Raw genomic sequence first — 16386 nt, 5'->3', positions numbered from 1 at the left:
CGAGGGACAGGAGAGGGGGTATATATATATATATATATATGGTACTTAAAATGCTAGTTACGAAAATATGTATTGCAATATAAGATATAAAGCTGTAAAAGAGTAAATACTTGAACATTGCATTAAATTGGAACATCGAACATTAAACATAAATAGTCGAATCTACAAATAGTCAACACCAGGATGTCCCCTATCCTCAATGGAGGTGGCGGAATTTGGTGGCGCTGTTGGAGATGGGGGGACGGAGTCCCCAAGTCCCCAGTGCATTGAAGTCTCTGGGATGTGGGGCAAAAAGGTGGGGGGACGCGTCCCCGTGTTGCTCATCAGCCAAGGAATCATATATTAGGCCCAATAGAAATAGGAGACAGGCTCGAATGTTTTATGAACTATATATATATATATATATATATATATATATATATATTAACTCTAGAGATATAGAAGTATGATTAAGTATATGAATAACATCAGAAATATATGAGTGATTATATACATATGTGTATTTATATATATAGAGACAGAGAGGTGTGTGTGTGTGTGTATATATGAGTGAATTACAAATTCATATACTTAACATAATGTGTACTTCACTTCTACTGAGGCTACACTTTAACATAAAAGGCCTTCTATTTGTTCAGTATGACAAAAATAGAGGAAAAGTGAGAGATGGACTTGAGCTTGAGCTAGAGCTAGAGCAGATAAACTTGTCTTCCCATTTTGTTTACAGACAGACATGCATCTCATGGATCTTCATCTTACATACATTTATATTTGACAAAATTTATAATTCTATATATGTATGTCATATGATCCTATGTTTTCTATTTATTTCAACTACAAATTACAATTTACATTTTACGCATGTGATGGATTTATCATTCATGTCAAGTGTTTATGTATGTTAGCTTCCATTTGATGATCTTATAGTGTTTCTAAGTTACATTCAATAAAGGGTGCATGAAATAAGTTTTAAATTGATTAAATCTCTAAATTTCAAGGGTTTTTTCACTTTGCTGATTCCGACCCGATTCACAGGTCAGGACAGCCTTGCTGATTCTGAGACAATTCTGAGTTTTGGTTCTTTGGTATGAATATAACTGTTCATTAAGTGAAATGTTGTGTTTAATCAACTTCTGATTTCACAACTTTACAATAGAAGAAACCCATTTTTTTGAGCAAGTTGCTTTTGCAAACATTAAAAGGATAAGAAAAATAACTCAAAAATGATCAGACTCAAGCACAAAAACACCTGATCATTTCCTAAATGAAATATAGCACATAACATTATTAACATTTTCTAACACAACGAATGAATGGATGATTTAATGACTTCCACAAGACTGAAGGGTCAAGGGGCTTGTGAATAGCATCCTTAAACGATCTTCATACTCCTTTTGATGTTAGATCTTCTGCTATGAACCTTTACTTGAAAGCTAGCAGTCAAATTTGATTTTATCATCATCAAATAAATGGTGCATGGGGACAACCTTCACGAAGTGTCCATATGGGGTACGGATATCCTCATAAACAGTGCACATTCAAGAAGTTCTCTCTACCCAAGTTTTCTTGGGCCTTTTCCACCTGCCTTTGTCACATCTGAGATAATGCAATCCCACCTCAATTGCACAACTAAAAAACTTTCTTTTCCTTTAATAACTGTCCCTCAATATACTTTTTCTCCATGTTCACAAATTGGATTGAACTCTTTAACATAATATGTGTTTTTCGCCCAATATGATTAGCCCGCATGTCAGTCCTAAGTTTTCCTGTCAAAAACTTTTTTATTTCCTATTATTAGCACATTCATGCGGCTTGATGTCTCACTAGCTCAAACATTTTTTGTTTTGCTTCAATCAATTGTTTCTTTCCTATGATTAAGACCTTCCTCCATGGCTATTTTGAGCCAATGTTGGTTATCCATGTTTTCAACCTTCTTTAAATAACTTATTAGCCAAGTTATCACTGACGCCTCCAATAGAAAAGTCCCTACTTCTGCTCAAAGAATTTCAGACAAGACTGAGGTTTCGACTTTGAGATTGCCTGTAATTAGGTGCATCAAAATTCTCTTTAACTCTCTCCAACTGCAGTTTGACACGCTGCCACCCAAACTTCACATTCATAGAGGACCACAGGCATGACCAGCTAACCAAAAAGAGTTTTCTTGCTTTTCCAGTCCCAAAGTTTAGCTTGTCTACACCTTATTTGGAGTAGGTAAAATTCTTTTCATCCCCCTGCATTATTTTTCTCCCACAAGTCTTCCCACTGAGCTTATAGTGGAAGTCCATCCCAGGATTTTTGTATGCTTTCACTATTTCCAACAGGCTGCCTTCAAAACTAAAGGAAATTTGTTTGTCTTTCCTCTTTAAAGAAAAAATCATAATTTTGGTTTAGGTGATATTCACTTGCATCCCAACCTCCTCACAAAAGTATTACAAGGACCTTATTTGACCTCATAATCCATGAGTTGTTTTTGATAATAGGATAAAGTTGTTATACACTAGATACCTCTGTCTGTTTTGTTTAACTCGTTTTCCAACTTATCAATGTACAAAGCAAAGAAAGTGGGGGCTAGAGGATATCCTTGCTAAAAGCCAATGTCACTACCAAAACATTAGGTCATTCCTCCACTTGTACTAATTTTAGCTCACACTTTCTCATATAATCTATGCAGTGCTGCTCTAAACCCATCCAAAATACCCAATTCTTACATTTTGTTCTATAATTTGTCTTAAGGCACCATGTCAAAGGCTTTCATGAAGTCCACAATATGGGAATAAGCTTCTTCCCCTTGTTTGTCCCACATTTTTATATTAGTGCCTACAGGTGACACAATGATCAATAATAGAATGCCTGGACTTGAAATTTGCTTGTCCTTTTCCTCTTTCCCTTCATCTTCGGCCATATTGCTGATTCTACATTCTATTATAAGGTTTGCCAAGAAGGGGATAGCACAGTAGTTAGATGCATTATTGATATCTCCAATTTTAAAGAGCGGGAAAAACCACAAGAGTTGCCCCCTTTGAAAAGTCGTCCTGAATGATCCCATTGAAGATTCCCTTTATGTGAGAGGCAAGGATCTCAACTCCCCACTTTAAGAATTCAGCCTGAAGCCCATCATCTATGCGCTGCCTTACCATTTTCAAAATTCGTTATTCCTTGTTTAACATCATCCACCATGAACATTTCCACCCTTGTGTTTAACAATAATAGCACAGTAGTTAGATGGATTATTGATATCTCCAATTTTAAAGAGGAAAAAACTACAATATTCATTCCCTTCGGAAAGTCGTCCTCAATGATCCTATTGAAGATTCTATTTCTGTGAGAGGCAAGGAACTCCGCACTTAAAGAATTCAGTCCGAAGCCCATTTATGTCCCCTGCCTTAAATTTCTATATTCCTTGTTTAACATCATCCACTGTGAAGATTTCCACCCTTGTGTTCATTCACTATGGGAGGGGAGCCTTTCTCATGTCTTGCATATTCTAGCCATTGGACATTCTCAATTTGTTGTCTTCTTTGTTGTAGTTCCTTCCAAAAATCAACTCCTTTCTTCTAGCATTTAAACATTCTTCTTTAGTTGATTGTACCAATTTTTCATATTCTTTGCTCAATTCTCTCCCTTTTAGGGATCTCTTGGCTGCCTTACGTTCTTCATCATACCAAAAATTTGCCAAAAATGCATTTGCAACACTCTCCCTCCAAAGAGACCTTTTACAAGCACTCAAGGGCTTTATAAAGAACAGCACATTGCTATGAATATGACTTCCCACCTCATTGGTCATTTTATTTGCCACACTATTATTTATATCATGAAATTGGTGCTTAAGAGCAGCACTGAAGATGTCTCTCTATTTTCCTGATTTATGAAGATTTTGACTTTGGTAACTGTTTTCTTTTGTGTGCTGGTATTGATTATTGTGTGGGCTAATTGAAGCAAAGTTCAACATAACGAAAAGAGGTGCATGATCAGATTTCATCTGAACAGGGCACTCCAATTTTATTTTACTTTTTAAGACTATTTTATATACTTTATACTATTAGACACAAAATTTTAATTTTTTTTGTTTATATCTGCTTTGCTTACTTTATTTTTATTTGAAGTGCTATTTTCAGGTAGCAGTATGTAACTTTGAATTTCACTCAAGAAATGCCACTATTTATTGCTTGGGAGTTAAATTTCACTTTTAAATAGCTTCATCTGTATGATTAATTTTTATTGTGAAATTTTGATGATCTTATATTTAAAAAATGAATGTCTGCTCATGGGGTTCATCCCATAGTGTGACAATTAAGGTGTGGCATTGTTGCTGCCACCAAGGTTCAAATCTTAACTAGGCTATTGTGGTTACAGGCTTTGTGTTCTCATTGATACAAATGTTTGCAAGTTTGAATCTTTGCATCACTGCTCCTAGAGTTTACGCCAAGTACCTTGGTACCTGGTGCTCTAGATTGTGCTCCAGATCCTGACTGATATAGTGTACTCACGAGCTTTGTGCTCCTGCTAGGCTACTATGCTAGCAGGTTTGTACCATTCATTAACATGATGTATGTTCATGCTGTATGTTCAATAAAAACCCCAAAGCTTGCCAATCAAAATATACAAATGTCAACTCTAAACAGTTCTACTTTCAAGGTCATGCCATCAAATGTTAACCCCACCTCCCCACTGCCATTATAAGTTACTGCCACGGTGAGTTAAAAGCTGAAGATTAAAGTTCTGGTTGAGGATCAGCCTTCAGTTAACAAGAGCAGAGTATCAATGTCAGAAATTACCATCATAAAGGGCAAATAAGCTAACTAAGTTCAGAACCTAGTGGATGCCATGAAAGTTGGAGGAAGCTATCTACCAAGGGGTCTCTTTAGATTGAATGAATAATACCTAGCTTAATAAGCCAGTTCTATCATTACAGTCCGAATATTTTTTAGACTATATATATATATATATATATATCCTAATAAAGTGATTTAACTTCAGATAGCACTTAACATACAAATAATATATTAATAATGTTAAGTATCATATAATATATAAATAGAATATTAAAATGTAACCCAAACCCCAAAAGCATAAAAAATAAGACCCAATGCAGTAGACACTTATAGGCACTAAAAAGAAAAACGTATGTTTAATTTTCTATCAACATAAAACCAGTAACTATTGCTTTTTTCAGAGAAATACAATTGGTATTACTAGAGATTTATCGTAAATACACAAGCCATAAAGTTTAAATCCCAAACAGCTGTACAAATCAAGAGCAGAATGAGCAGAATGTGAACTTAAAATGGCAGCAAGAGCAACAATAGTAACACCGCTACAGAAATAACATTATGTTTATGCAGCAATTGGCACCATTGAATGGAGAAAAAGAAGGATGAGAAGCCAGGGAATCATTTTTTTCATAACACAATTTTCATGCCTTCCTAACTGTAATGGAAACTTTTGTTGAAGTCCCACACCATTAATGGAGAAACGAGGCAGCAAGGTGAAGAGTTGCTTTATTTATTCTTTTCATGAAATGTGATGACAAAAAAAAATCAGAGCACAATGGAAAAGCAAAAACGTAAAATAAAACAGACTGCAGTTCACAGGAGACTGGCTCTAGGCCCGGGGTTTGGGCCTGACATACTCAAACAAATGAAGGGCCCAAGTTCAACACCCTGTCTGCAAGCATGAAGATCTGGACCACAAACCCAGACTGGAAACAAAGTAGACTGTGACTAAAGGTTTCTCTGAGTGAACCAGTATAAAGGTCTAGAAGTTTTGACCACATCAGATTCACAATTTTATAGAGGATGTAGATCTATGAAAGAAATGGGAAAGCGGTTTAAATAAGGGAGATTTAATATCTGTTCAACATATGCAATTAACAAGGTTGTCATCCTCAATCCAAACATTTGTCTTCTCCATCTTGGTTGTAAAATTTCAACAATGATGGAATTCAAATATGACCAATGGAATAGGAGCATGTGTAGGTCTCTGTAAAATCATAGCAAACTAAAGAAATTGTGTAAATAGTTGCTAAAGTTTTGAGTGTTACTAGTCCATTTGACATTCCCAATTGTACAGCAAAAACTGATCATCAGCCCTACCATAAATAAATGGAAACATGCTCATGTTTATCTAAACAACTTAATAATGAATGAGAATTCCAAAAAAACACAAGCCAATATCTAGCTTAAATGATCAGTATGTGACCTTCCATCTATTATATTATTTAACTGTGTGAGAAATGAATATCTTTAGAACAAGCCATTATTTTCTAAAAATATTGGAGTCTAATTTGATCTTCTCCCTTAAATTTTTCTGTTCTCAAGTTGAAAACAAAAAATTGATGAGCCATTCTACACTTTTTTCTTGTAGCTAACGTACACAAAGCCAATAAATCACTAGCACATGTTTCTTTAAACATACCGAGTACATGCACTCATTGATAAGAAAGTCTTCAAGTTCACGAACATTTGAAACGTCTAGTTGTTGCATCAAGAGATCATACGGTAAAACCTGAGAAACCAACATGGTATCAATTGCAATTAATACAGTTTCAAAGTTAAACTTCCATCTTATTGCATTGCAGGCCACAATAAAAAACACATAACCTGTGCCCTGGAAAATTTTTGTCCTACAATAGAGAGCAACCCAGAAGCCTTTAATTCTTTAATATACAGATTTAGGCAAGCATTGTGCTAAATACCTTCGCAGTCTCTGCCAGCGTCAATACTGTCAACTGCTTTAATTTTCGCATTTGATCAGGCTCCAATGAAGGAAGCTGGGTAGCATTACCTTTTCAAGAAAAATGTTCAAAGATTAAAGATTGAAAGCTCTTTGTTTCATCTACCTAATATAAGACAGAAAAGTGATGGAAAATGTGTGACAGAAATTCTGAAAGATGAGATATACCATGCCCAAAAAAAGAACTTGAGAACTGTTGCAAATAGCATAATAAAGAACAAGAAATTGAACCAATCAAAATAAGAGTTGGCAATAACGATGAGTGTGTAAGAGAGCCCTGGTTGCAACGATCAGAGAGCATATTGTTTATTTATCTTTAATAAACTTAGAGTGAATCTCAATGAAGAATCTTTTCTATTACTAATCCCAGATTGCTCCATATGAAGGACCTCAGCTAATATCAAAAGCAAAATTCAACTTCTTCCGAATCCCAATTTAAAATTGTACTTTATGGGTTAACATTTCTATTTTGTAGTTTGACTTTAAGGTTCAAATGCTTCATGCAATGTGCACTATAATTAGCAATCTCAAAATTAATGCAAAAATTTCATGATATACAATTTCCTTTACTTTCTCTCTCTTTTGTGCAATTGGGAAGGCTTTAGATATTTAAAAATAAAGCAAATAAATTTATATCTCTTCCTTCAAAAATCAAAATCTTTGTTTTGTGGATACCTGAATTTTCTCCCATCTTATTGCAAGAAATAAAAAAATATCTTTATCTTGTGGTTTTCAAGAAATTCCTGGGAAAGATGTTTGCTTCCATGGTCAAGATCACATACTACAAATTAATCATTACTTCATAAGCATATTGTACGGAGTTGATAACAATTTAATAACAACATCCCAAAGCACGGCAATATCTCAGGTGAGACTGAACAGAATGTAGATGAACAAGGCCTAACTATTATTGATAGTGTGTAACACATGTCTAATATGGACCCTAAACCTTCTACTTTGGAAGTCATTGCAGTGTTTATAGTACTTTAGGGTTTGTCTGCACTTGTTGCTAGAGACTTGAGGGCAGAGGAGGCTTCAAATGATGGTTTTGGTTGAGCTGTGAATGCCCCAATTATGTGCAGGTGAGATTGCAAGTAGAAACTTGGCAGTGAGGCTCTCCTTTTCCCGCCATCCAAGCAACTTTCATTAACTCACAGAGTGGGAAAGTTGAAGAAAGATCTAGACAGTGACTGAGAGTTGCCTTGTGCATAGTAAGGATGATGGTTGTTCTCACCCTAGTGCTTTCACAAATCCCTCAGGTGAAATTCCTTTGTTGGTGCTGGGTTTAAATGTATTGGTTAGAGTCAAGTAGTTCATTAAGCATATGTTGATTTGCAAATTTCCCCATCTCTGCTCTAGCTAGTCAACTCAGCATTGTTGGTTTCCTATTAACCTATGATTACAGTTGTAGGTTAAAACCCCATGAGTTACACTGTTGATGCCAATCTGCTTAATCAGCCTGGAAATATATGAAAAGCTGTTTATTGCTGACAACGATAAATGAAAATTGACTCCAAAACCCTAGGCACATGGCAACACTTGAAAATATGAGCTTAAACTAGTATTTGTGCTGTAATAGGTACTTCTAGAAATCAACAAAGGTTGGTGTGCTGAAATCTTTCTCACTAATATAAATCACTTGTTTTCAATCCTTTATCAACCAAATAAATAAACCATTTTACTGACTATTTAAATGGCTATCAAAACTGCTTTTTAACTTGGATATCTTTACTTCTACAAAACTGCTTTTCTGCCCACACTAATTTATTCAACAACTTTATTTATTTTAGAGTGGTAACCCCAGTAAAATCTCACACTAACCAATCCAACAACAAAAAATGATATAGAGAAGAAACACAAGAATTTCTGAATTTCTCATCAAGTTAATAACAAATCTCTCTGTAGAAAGCAGTGAGGATGAGGGTGATTTTGCTGCTCAAAAGCATTAAGACAGGCAAGGATCTGGTTTGATAATAGAAAAAAGTAGACATTTCCACAGAATTATTTCTGTATATGTGATAGTCTTTACCAGAGGACTATCCTTCTGTATCTTTGAGCTACTAGTTTTCCCTCAGTCGTCATGAATAGTGCCTACAAGCATGATGGGGAACTCAAACCTTCTAGCAGTCAAGTTGACGGGAAATGGAAAATTTGCATTGGAAGTCTTATTGTGAACTGAAACTTGACAGAAATTAGTAACTACATTTTATACGAGACAGGAATTGTCTGCGACACTAGGCCCATTACAAATTCTATACATCTTTCCACAAGCTAGGCATATCCCATCTCCAGGGTTTTCTAGAGCTCAGACATAAAAGTTTGTCTTGAAAATATTTTACAAGAATTTCATAACAAGAAGGCAAAAAACAATCATATGTTTAATCTTAGGAATGCAAACAAAAGATCCAAATTTAGGAAAAAGTGGAAGTCACGTTGATATCAAACAACTACCAAGAGATCAAGTAACATTTGAAGAGTGATATACACCTACAACCAACACTCAAATATTAAGCAACTGTTGTAAATGCCTTTCCAAAGAGAAAACTTCTTGCCACAAATGAAAAACATGATGAACACAGAATTTAAACCCAGTTGGACAAAATTTCTGGACAAAATCCAAAAGTAGAGGATGTTATTGTAAAGCAAAAAATAAAACAAGCTCCAGAGCCATTAAATATATACTGAAATGTGTAAAACGTTGATTTAAATAGCTGCATGCAATAGACAACTCCAAAATAATTTGTAAATTATATTTAAATTTGAAAAATAGCTGTTAATTTTTTCCCATCACTGTTACGCAAACAAAATTCAAACCATCCCAAAACAACCCTTGCCAATTTTAGATGCTACACCAATTGTCAAGACAACACATGACTCTGCCTGGAAATTCATAGACATCTGTAAAATCTCCCCAAGGAAGATTAGTGGTAAAATCTTGACATCGTATGTGAGGTTAACATTCCCCAAAAACACCATCATCTAGCTGAAATTGAGGTGAGTAATTCAAAACTCTAGCAATTTTAAAAGATATGTTTCAAGCCTAATGTATTGTAGCTATAAGAATATTATCAATTAGAATACATCAGGCACAAATAGCGGAAACAGGATACAAAGGATTCCATCAGAGCAGTACAGAAATAGCAACATGTGTTAAGGGAGATAACTCACTTTTGTAATCATTCCATGTTCCATGTGCAAACAAGCGAAGCAGATCCAGAAATTCAGAGAATTCTGTTTCATGAAGCTGTACCACAAGAAATAAGCTCAGTTTCAAATTGTAAAATTATAATAACACTTCTATAGGGATCCAGACACCCACTAACCAAGACAGATTGAAAAGCACTGATAAAATATTTCTTCATGAGATTTTTTATTAAGAATAAGATTTCCTCATAGTTCAAGAAAAAAGAAGTTACAAAACCAGCGTGCTATACTCAAAACTACACCTATCAAGTAAAGTAAATTTAGCATTTTATGTTTAGAATATCAGTTAAAAAGAAAACAAGTAGGAATATAGAAACAAAAGGTAGTGCCAGAAGGATTCACCGCACACAAAATTGTTCAAGAAAATGAATTTTACTAGAAGAGGCATGATAAAGATGTGATACACATACTCAGAAAGTGCCAACATATAATAAGAGAACAATTGTAGAAAAGTATTTGTGGACATTAGTGAAATTCAATCATAAAAAATTTACAACTTTATAAAATCCTGCCAAAAAGTTAAAATACATTGTTTTGAATTCTTTGTTGCTTTGACAGAAAGGTGAGGACCACTTTGTGCTGGGAAACATGAAATACTCTTTTGATTTTTAAACTATGCCTTTACACAACAAACCCCTAGGTGACAAACATTGATAGCCTGTGGGGAGCTGTTCAAAACAACAATTACAAAAAAAAAGTAAATTCCTTTCAGTTGTAGCAGCAAACTGTTGAAAGTTTGAGGATAATGTAAACCAATGATTGTGAAATATCCTGTTACAATATTTTATATTTTTTAAACAGATTTATAATATATATTAAATTATCTGACTTTTAAATATTTGTTAATAAAGTGTTTTTTCTATGCTTATAGTATTTTTAGTGAGTATATTTCCTGTAACATATAATTTAAGCATACATAAAATCTTTTAAATAATTTCTTAAACATAGCTCATTAAAATTGATATCCAGGGCACTTTACTACATAATTTGTTTCTTGTTATTTAATAGATTTCTAAAATTAAACATATGTATTCTATATGGTTTTAGAAAGCTTCCTGTGAGAGCTACTTTAATGCAAAATCTCAACTTATGATGACTTCCTTTGACATGAAATACATAATCTGAATTGACAGTTTCCAATAAAACCCTTCCATGCACAAATACATATTGAGAATGCCATCTGCAGTAAAATTTATATATTCTAATTTCTTCCTTGTCTCTCAAGACTGGGGTATACCAATTTTTCTTGGCTTAAAACTGAGACAAGTATTTATACTTTAAAGTTTAAACCCCTATGCAGTCTATTAAGGACAAATATAGTAAATAATGTTTACTATAAATAATGATAAATATTATTTGCTGCAAATTACTTAAATTGCAAGAGCAAAGAATTAATCCCAGCATCCAGATGAGACTAATTTTAGATGGAATACTTAAATTTAGTTTATCTCCAGGGCAACAACTCCAGATGTACGGCTACAGTATCAGGCATTTCCATACTTACTCATTTCTTATGCCCCGTGTGACCAACCTCAAACACAGAGGTGTCTCGGTTTATTTTCTGATGAGAATTCACTGTCTGGAAAATTGGTAAAACAGAGGTTGGCCTTTCTGGTAATGATATAGTTTTCATCATAGTTTGCAAACTCTCCGAGTACTCCCTGAGTTGCTGAGTACTCTCTATTTTTTTTGCTGAGCAAGTCCTCAGAAGTTTAACTCTCGTGTTTTTATGGACAAAAATACACAGTTAAAAATGTCGACGAAGGTAAAATATTTGATTAAAATGTATTTTTCACATGCTGCTTTTGCTATAAAACTATGCATTTTTTCTTTGAAGATGTCAATTTTTTATCAAATATATTTTGTAATTGAATTTTACAAAATAAATATGTTTCTTTAAAGGATTTTAATTTTTTAGATCTTTCTAAGTTGCCATCTTTTCATTGCATTTTCTCCCAAGTGTTTGCAGAGTTGAAAATTTTGGGCTTGCCGAGTACTCTCGGAGTACACATCTGTAAACCATGGTTTTGATTTTATCAGGAAAAATGTGAAATTGGATTAAACTTGAAAACTGTTAACCAAATCTCACTCAATAAAAACAGACAATGTCAGAAATAATTTCAATAAGCCCTGTCCTCGTATTAAATTTTGTATATCCTATTAGATTTTCCCTGTCATTATGTCAAAAGACAAGTTTCGCCTCTTCAACTTAGGGCAACATTTGTTTCTACAACTTATCACTAGCAGTTGCATTGCATCACTTTTTGATGCATTTGTACTGTAATAATAGTGGAAAAGAGGAAAAGAGGCCCTACGCCAAACACTGAACTATAGCCAAACAAAACCAGAACTTTCCTTTCATGGGTCTGCAATTTCACTAGATTGACATTGTTAGATATCATTTTTCAGAATTTTGACTGCATACAAATTATATGTCAAGTCTTTTCCCCCAAACTTCATAAGTAATTATTCAAAAGAAACCAGATCCACCAGATTAACGTTCACACTGTGTTCAAGACGCGTCACAAGTCAGATGAAGGAAACTGCATCCTGACACGAAAACTATATTTTACCCAGATATTTCATAGAATTTGTAGCAAATTTGTTTTCTGACAACTACATATACCATACATAACCATACTCAACCAGACGATGTTTTATATGCTACAGCCTACATCTCAGCAAAAAGAAAACCAGCCTAATTACGGAAAGTGACAAAAAATGCCAAAAGCTTAAACCTAGAAAGTAAGTTGAGAAATCGGCAAGCAGCTCAGGTTCCGATGAACATAATAATCCTATGAGGAGTGCCGGAGATTCGACTCCACTGCTCGTAACAAGTTAAAGGAAAAAAGTAAATGATTTAGTTTTCGTCACTGTTGATAGGTCCAGTAAAGAGAAAATACACCAGAACCTATTTTAGCTACTTAATTGGTCCCAGAAAAAGATTGCAATTTAATACACTGCAAAGAAAGCACTCTTAAATATAGAAGTGAATGAATTGCAATCTGAAAAGGGGAAATTCAAGACACATTGTACAGTATTTAGAGCCTCTAATTGGCAACAAGAGGTTGCGAGTTCAAGTCATGATAACAATAGGCCGCAAGTTCAAATCTTACTCCCCTCACAAAACCGGAAAAACATAAAAAACACGGCAAACAAAGAATACTAACCTCCAAGATATTGGGTACGGACAAAATCTCTGAGAAAGCAAATAAGGAAGGGTGCGATGTAGCGTTTGTTATCAATCTGGCCGCTTCCAGCCCTCTGGCATTCTCCGCTTCCTTCACAAACTGTTGTACAAACTCTGCCTGCCTCTGCTCAATCTCCATTATTTTTCTCTGTGTTTATCTCGATTCCTTGCTGTTATAAACAATAAATGAAATAGAAAAGAATTGTTGGATTTGGAGGGATAAAGAACAAGGAAAATCCCCAAAAAGGAAAGCAGGTGATGCTTATATTGCAAGCTTTGAGCTCGAATCGAAAGGATGTTTTTGCTTCTCGGGTCGTTTCCAATAACAACCGTGCAGGCCAGCAATTTTTTTCTGTTCCGGAGGAAAGCTATATAGATTTGTAAAGGGAAATAAATAACCTTGTTTAAAATACTCTCGGCGAGTTCAACCTTAAACTAGGAGTGGTTTTTACGGGTACAATGGGTGGGAAAGGTAAATTAAGATTTTTTTCCCTTTGTTTTTTTGGGGGTGTATTAGTTCTATAAATAATTGACTAAATGAAGGAATTTAATGATGTCAATGAGACTAACAATGAGGAGAAAACTAATTAATTAGTATGTTGCAATTTTTTGAAGTTAATATTTTTATGGTGGATTGGCATTATGTAATCTTGCCTCTTCAAAAAGTTCATTCACGTTGTTCATATGTAAGTTGTTATCATATTGTATGTGAATATCTTCATAAGTGATGTAGTGCAAGGAAGGTGTATCCTCAAAGGAGATGACCTAGCCCCTAGCAAATAACCACACAACGGAAGATAAATAATGACTTAGAGATTTAGATCCAAAGCAATGCCAATTCTCATAAATAGAATCGTAAGATTTACATCCAACATGCCTAGTTGTAAGGCCTTTCAGGTTATGGCCAAATACAAATCAAGTACAATAACAGTTTTGCAAGACCTTGCAAGATCCACCCTTTAGCTAGCCCAACTCCACAATCAGGTAGAGAACCCTAAAAAGAATCTAAACTTGTGCTTGCAAACCACCAAGCAACCTTCTTGTTTCCCAAGCCTACACTTAGCTACTAGCTCTGCTAGACTTCACTTTTCTCAACTACTCCATGTTGAACTGAATGACTCAAGTCATCACAAGACCCTCTACTTATACTAAACCAAGTCATGTGTCAGCCTAGGAAGTCACATTAAATAAACACTCGCATTAATACACACTCAAGCCATAAGTCGGTCTGACAGACTAAATTAAATAAATACTTAGGACAAGCCCTACATTTACATTGCATAACTAATTCATAAGACCAAATAAGAGTATGCACCCTTAGGCATAGGTCTATGTGTCATCCAATGATCCAAATCCAAGAGTGCATGAGCCAACTCCCATGGATCAAAGCTCGCAAAAACAATCTCCAAAGTTTGTCCAGGAAATTAGGAACATGCTATTAGCAGCCACCAAAATGGCTCTAACTCCAACATGGTTACTCCAAACTTTATGCACACTTAGAACAAAGTTCCCCAATGTGCCTCGAACACATCCCCAATTGTGTAAACCATAGATTCACAAATTTGGACTTGATGCTCCTACATACAAAACTATTGACTACCCTGGGATGCTCTTGCATCAATAAGTTGCACTCTTTGATAAAATTTCACTCTACTTTGACTACCCCTTTGTTGCAATTCTTTCCTCCTACCCCTCTTTGGGAAATTTCCATCAAGTTGTTTCACGTCTCAAATGGTGAGTTGGGCCTTAGTTGCGCAATTAGGATTTTGGCATTTCCATTAATTATGGATCTTAAATCATCTTTATCATAGTGATTCCAAGTGGGGTTAAACTCTTTGACATAATAAGATATTTTTTTCTGCCTCTTTGATTTGTCCACATGGCAGTCCTAAATTTCTCTAACACCCAGTTTTTTATCTCAATGTTAGTATTTGGGCACTCCTAGATATTTTTGTTCCATTTATTCCACCACTTGTTATTTTGTTTCTTCCACATTTTTTTCCTTTTGTAGTTCAACTCTTCTTCAACCACCATCTTAGGCTAGTGATGCTTATCCATATTTTCCACTTTTTAAAGTAGCTTAGCAAGCAAATAACCACAAAGGCCTCAACCGAAAACATACATGCCTCCACCAAAAGTATCTTGCAAGGGACCATAGACTTGACCTTGGGGTTACTAGTAATAATATGTTTTTGGATTCTTTCTATTTTTTGCCATTTGTGATTTAATACATTAACAAACACCCCACCCTAACCAACCAACCTTACATCCAGAAATAATAATCGGGACCACCAAAAGACAAAAGAGATTCTTCCTAGTCTTCCAATCCTTCAACTCATATTTCCTGCATCTATTCTAGAGAAGGTAAAAGGTTTTTCCATCCTCCCTGTATTATTTTTGATATGCATGTCTCCCAGCTTAGTTTGTAATAGAAATGAATTGCTAGATATTTTTTACTCATTCACCATCTCTAAAGAGTTGCCCTAAAAAATAAATGATTGCTGTTGTTTTTCCTTTTTTAGAGAAAAGACCATGACTTTAGCCTTAGAGGTGTAGACTTGCATATCTACCTCATGAAAAAAGAGCTCCAAAATTTTCAAGTGTTATCTCAAACCATAAGCAGATTTAGCAATAAAAATAAGGTCATTACCATATAAAAGTAACCTCACCACATAACCTACCAAATTTATGCCTTCTCCATTGGTCTTGTTTAACCACTCTTCCAACTTTAGAGAGTAGAGGAGAGATGAATAGAATATTCCACTTTGTATTTTTGTTCTAACTTTTTGTAGTGGAATATTTGTAAAAGGATTGCAATGTTCTATTTACAATTTTGGAAGACTCTGGATGAGTAAAATTTTAGTAAAGAATTTTTTCAGTGATATTTTTCAAAGAAGAAGATGATAAATAAAATGACAAGGAAAATAGTATGATACAGTCATATTTAGTAGAAAAGGAACACAAACTAAATGAACAAAGGATGCAAAAATACAAAAGATGAAGAGGTGTGGAGAAGGGAATTTCTCACCCTTGATATTGATAAAATCCCAAAGGAGTGAATCAGCCCTTGTGTGACCTCACTTAAATAGTGCTCTAGTGAGCTAGGGAGACCAATTTGTTTAACTAAGATTCAATTTTATTTTGAATACAAAGCAAAAAAAATAGAAACAATTTTATAGTATCTAATAAAAATGTTTTAGCTACTGGAAATATGAAGGCCAATGATCAAGATTGTCTAGTAAGTTATGTTAACTCACTAT

The 16386-nt window shown here is 34.6% G+C and overlaps 1 protein-coding gene across 10 annotated transcripts in view; it reads right to left on the bottom strand.

Annotated features, from left to right (window-relative positions):
* Window positions 1–13469, bottom strand: part of FUS5 (Proteasome component (PCI) domain protein) — a 36664-nt gene extending 23195 nt beyond the window's left edge. For all 10 annotated transcript variants that reach the window (XM_089786498.1, XM_089786495.1, XM_089786503.1 and 7 more), the window contains exons 1-4: window positions 13107–13469; window positions 9901–9976; window positions 6695–6783; window positions 6415–6504 (exon numbers count right to left, since the gene is read on the bottom strand). In XM_089786498.1, coding sequence (XP_089642624.1) covers window positions 6415–6504; window positions 6695–6783; window positions 9901–9976; window positions 13107–13265 — 414 coding nt within the window. In that variant the 5' untranslated portion in view covers window positions 13266–13469. The remainder of the gene's footprint in view (window positions 1–6414; window positions 6505–6694; window positions 6784–9900; window positions 9977–13106) is intronic.
* Between the last annotated feature and the right edge of the window lie 2917 nt (window positions 13470–16386).

Source organism: Cupressus sempervirens, chromosome 6 (assembly GCF_028749045.1).
Source record: "Cupressus sempervirens isolate cs-2001-9-10 chromosome 6, ASM2874904v1, whole genome shotgun sequence".
Lineage (NCBI taxonomy): Eukaryota > Viridiplantae > Streptophyta > Pinopsida > Cupressales > Cupressaceae > Cupressus > Cupressus sempervirens.
The sequence above is the reverse complement of the archived record's forward strand: the minus strand, read 5'-3'. Positions and strand labels throughout refer to the sequence as shown.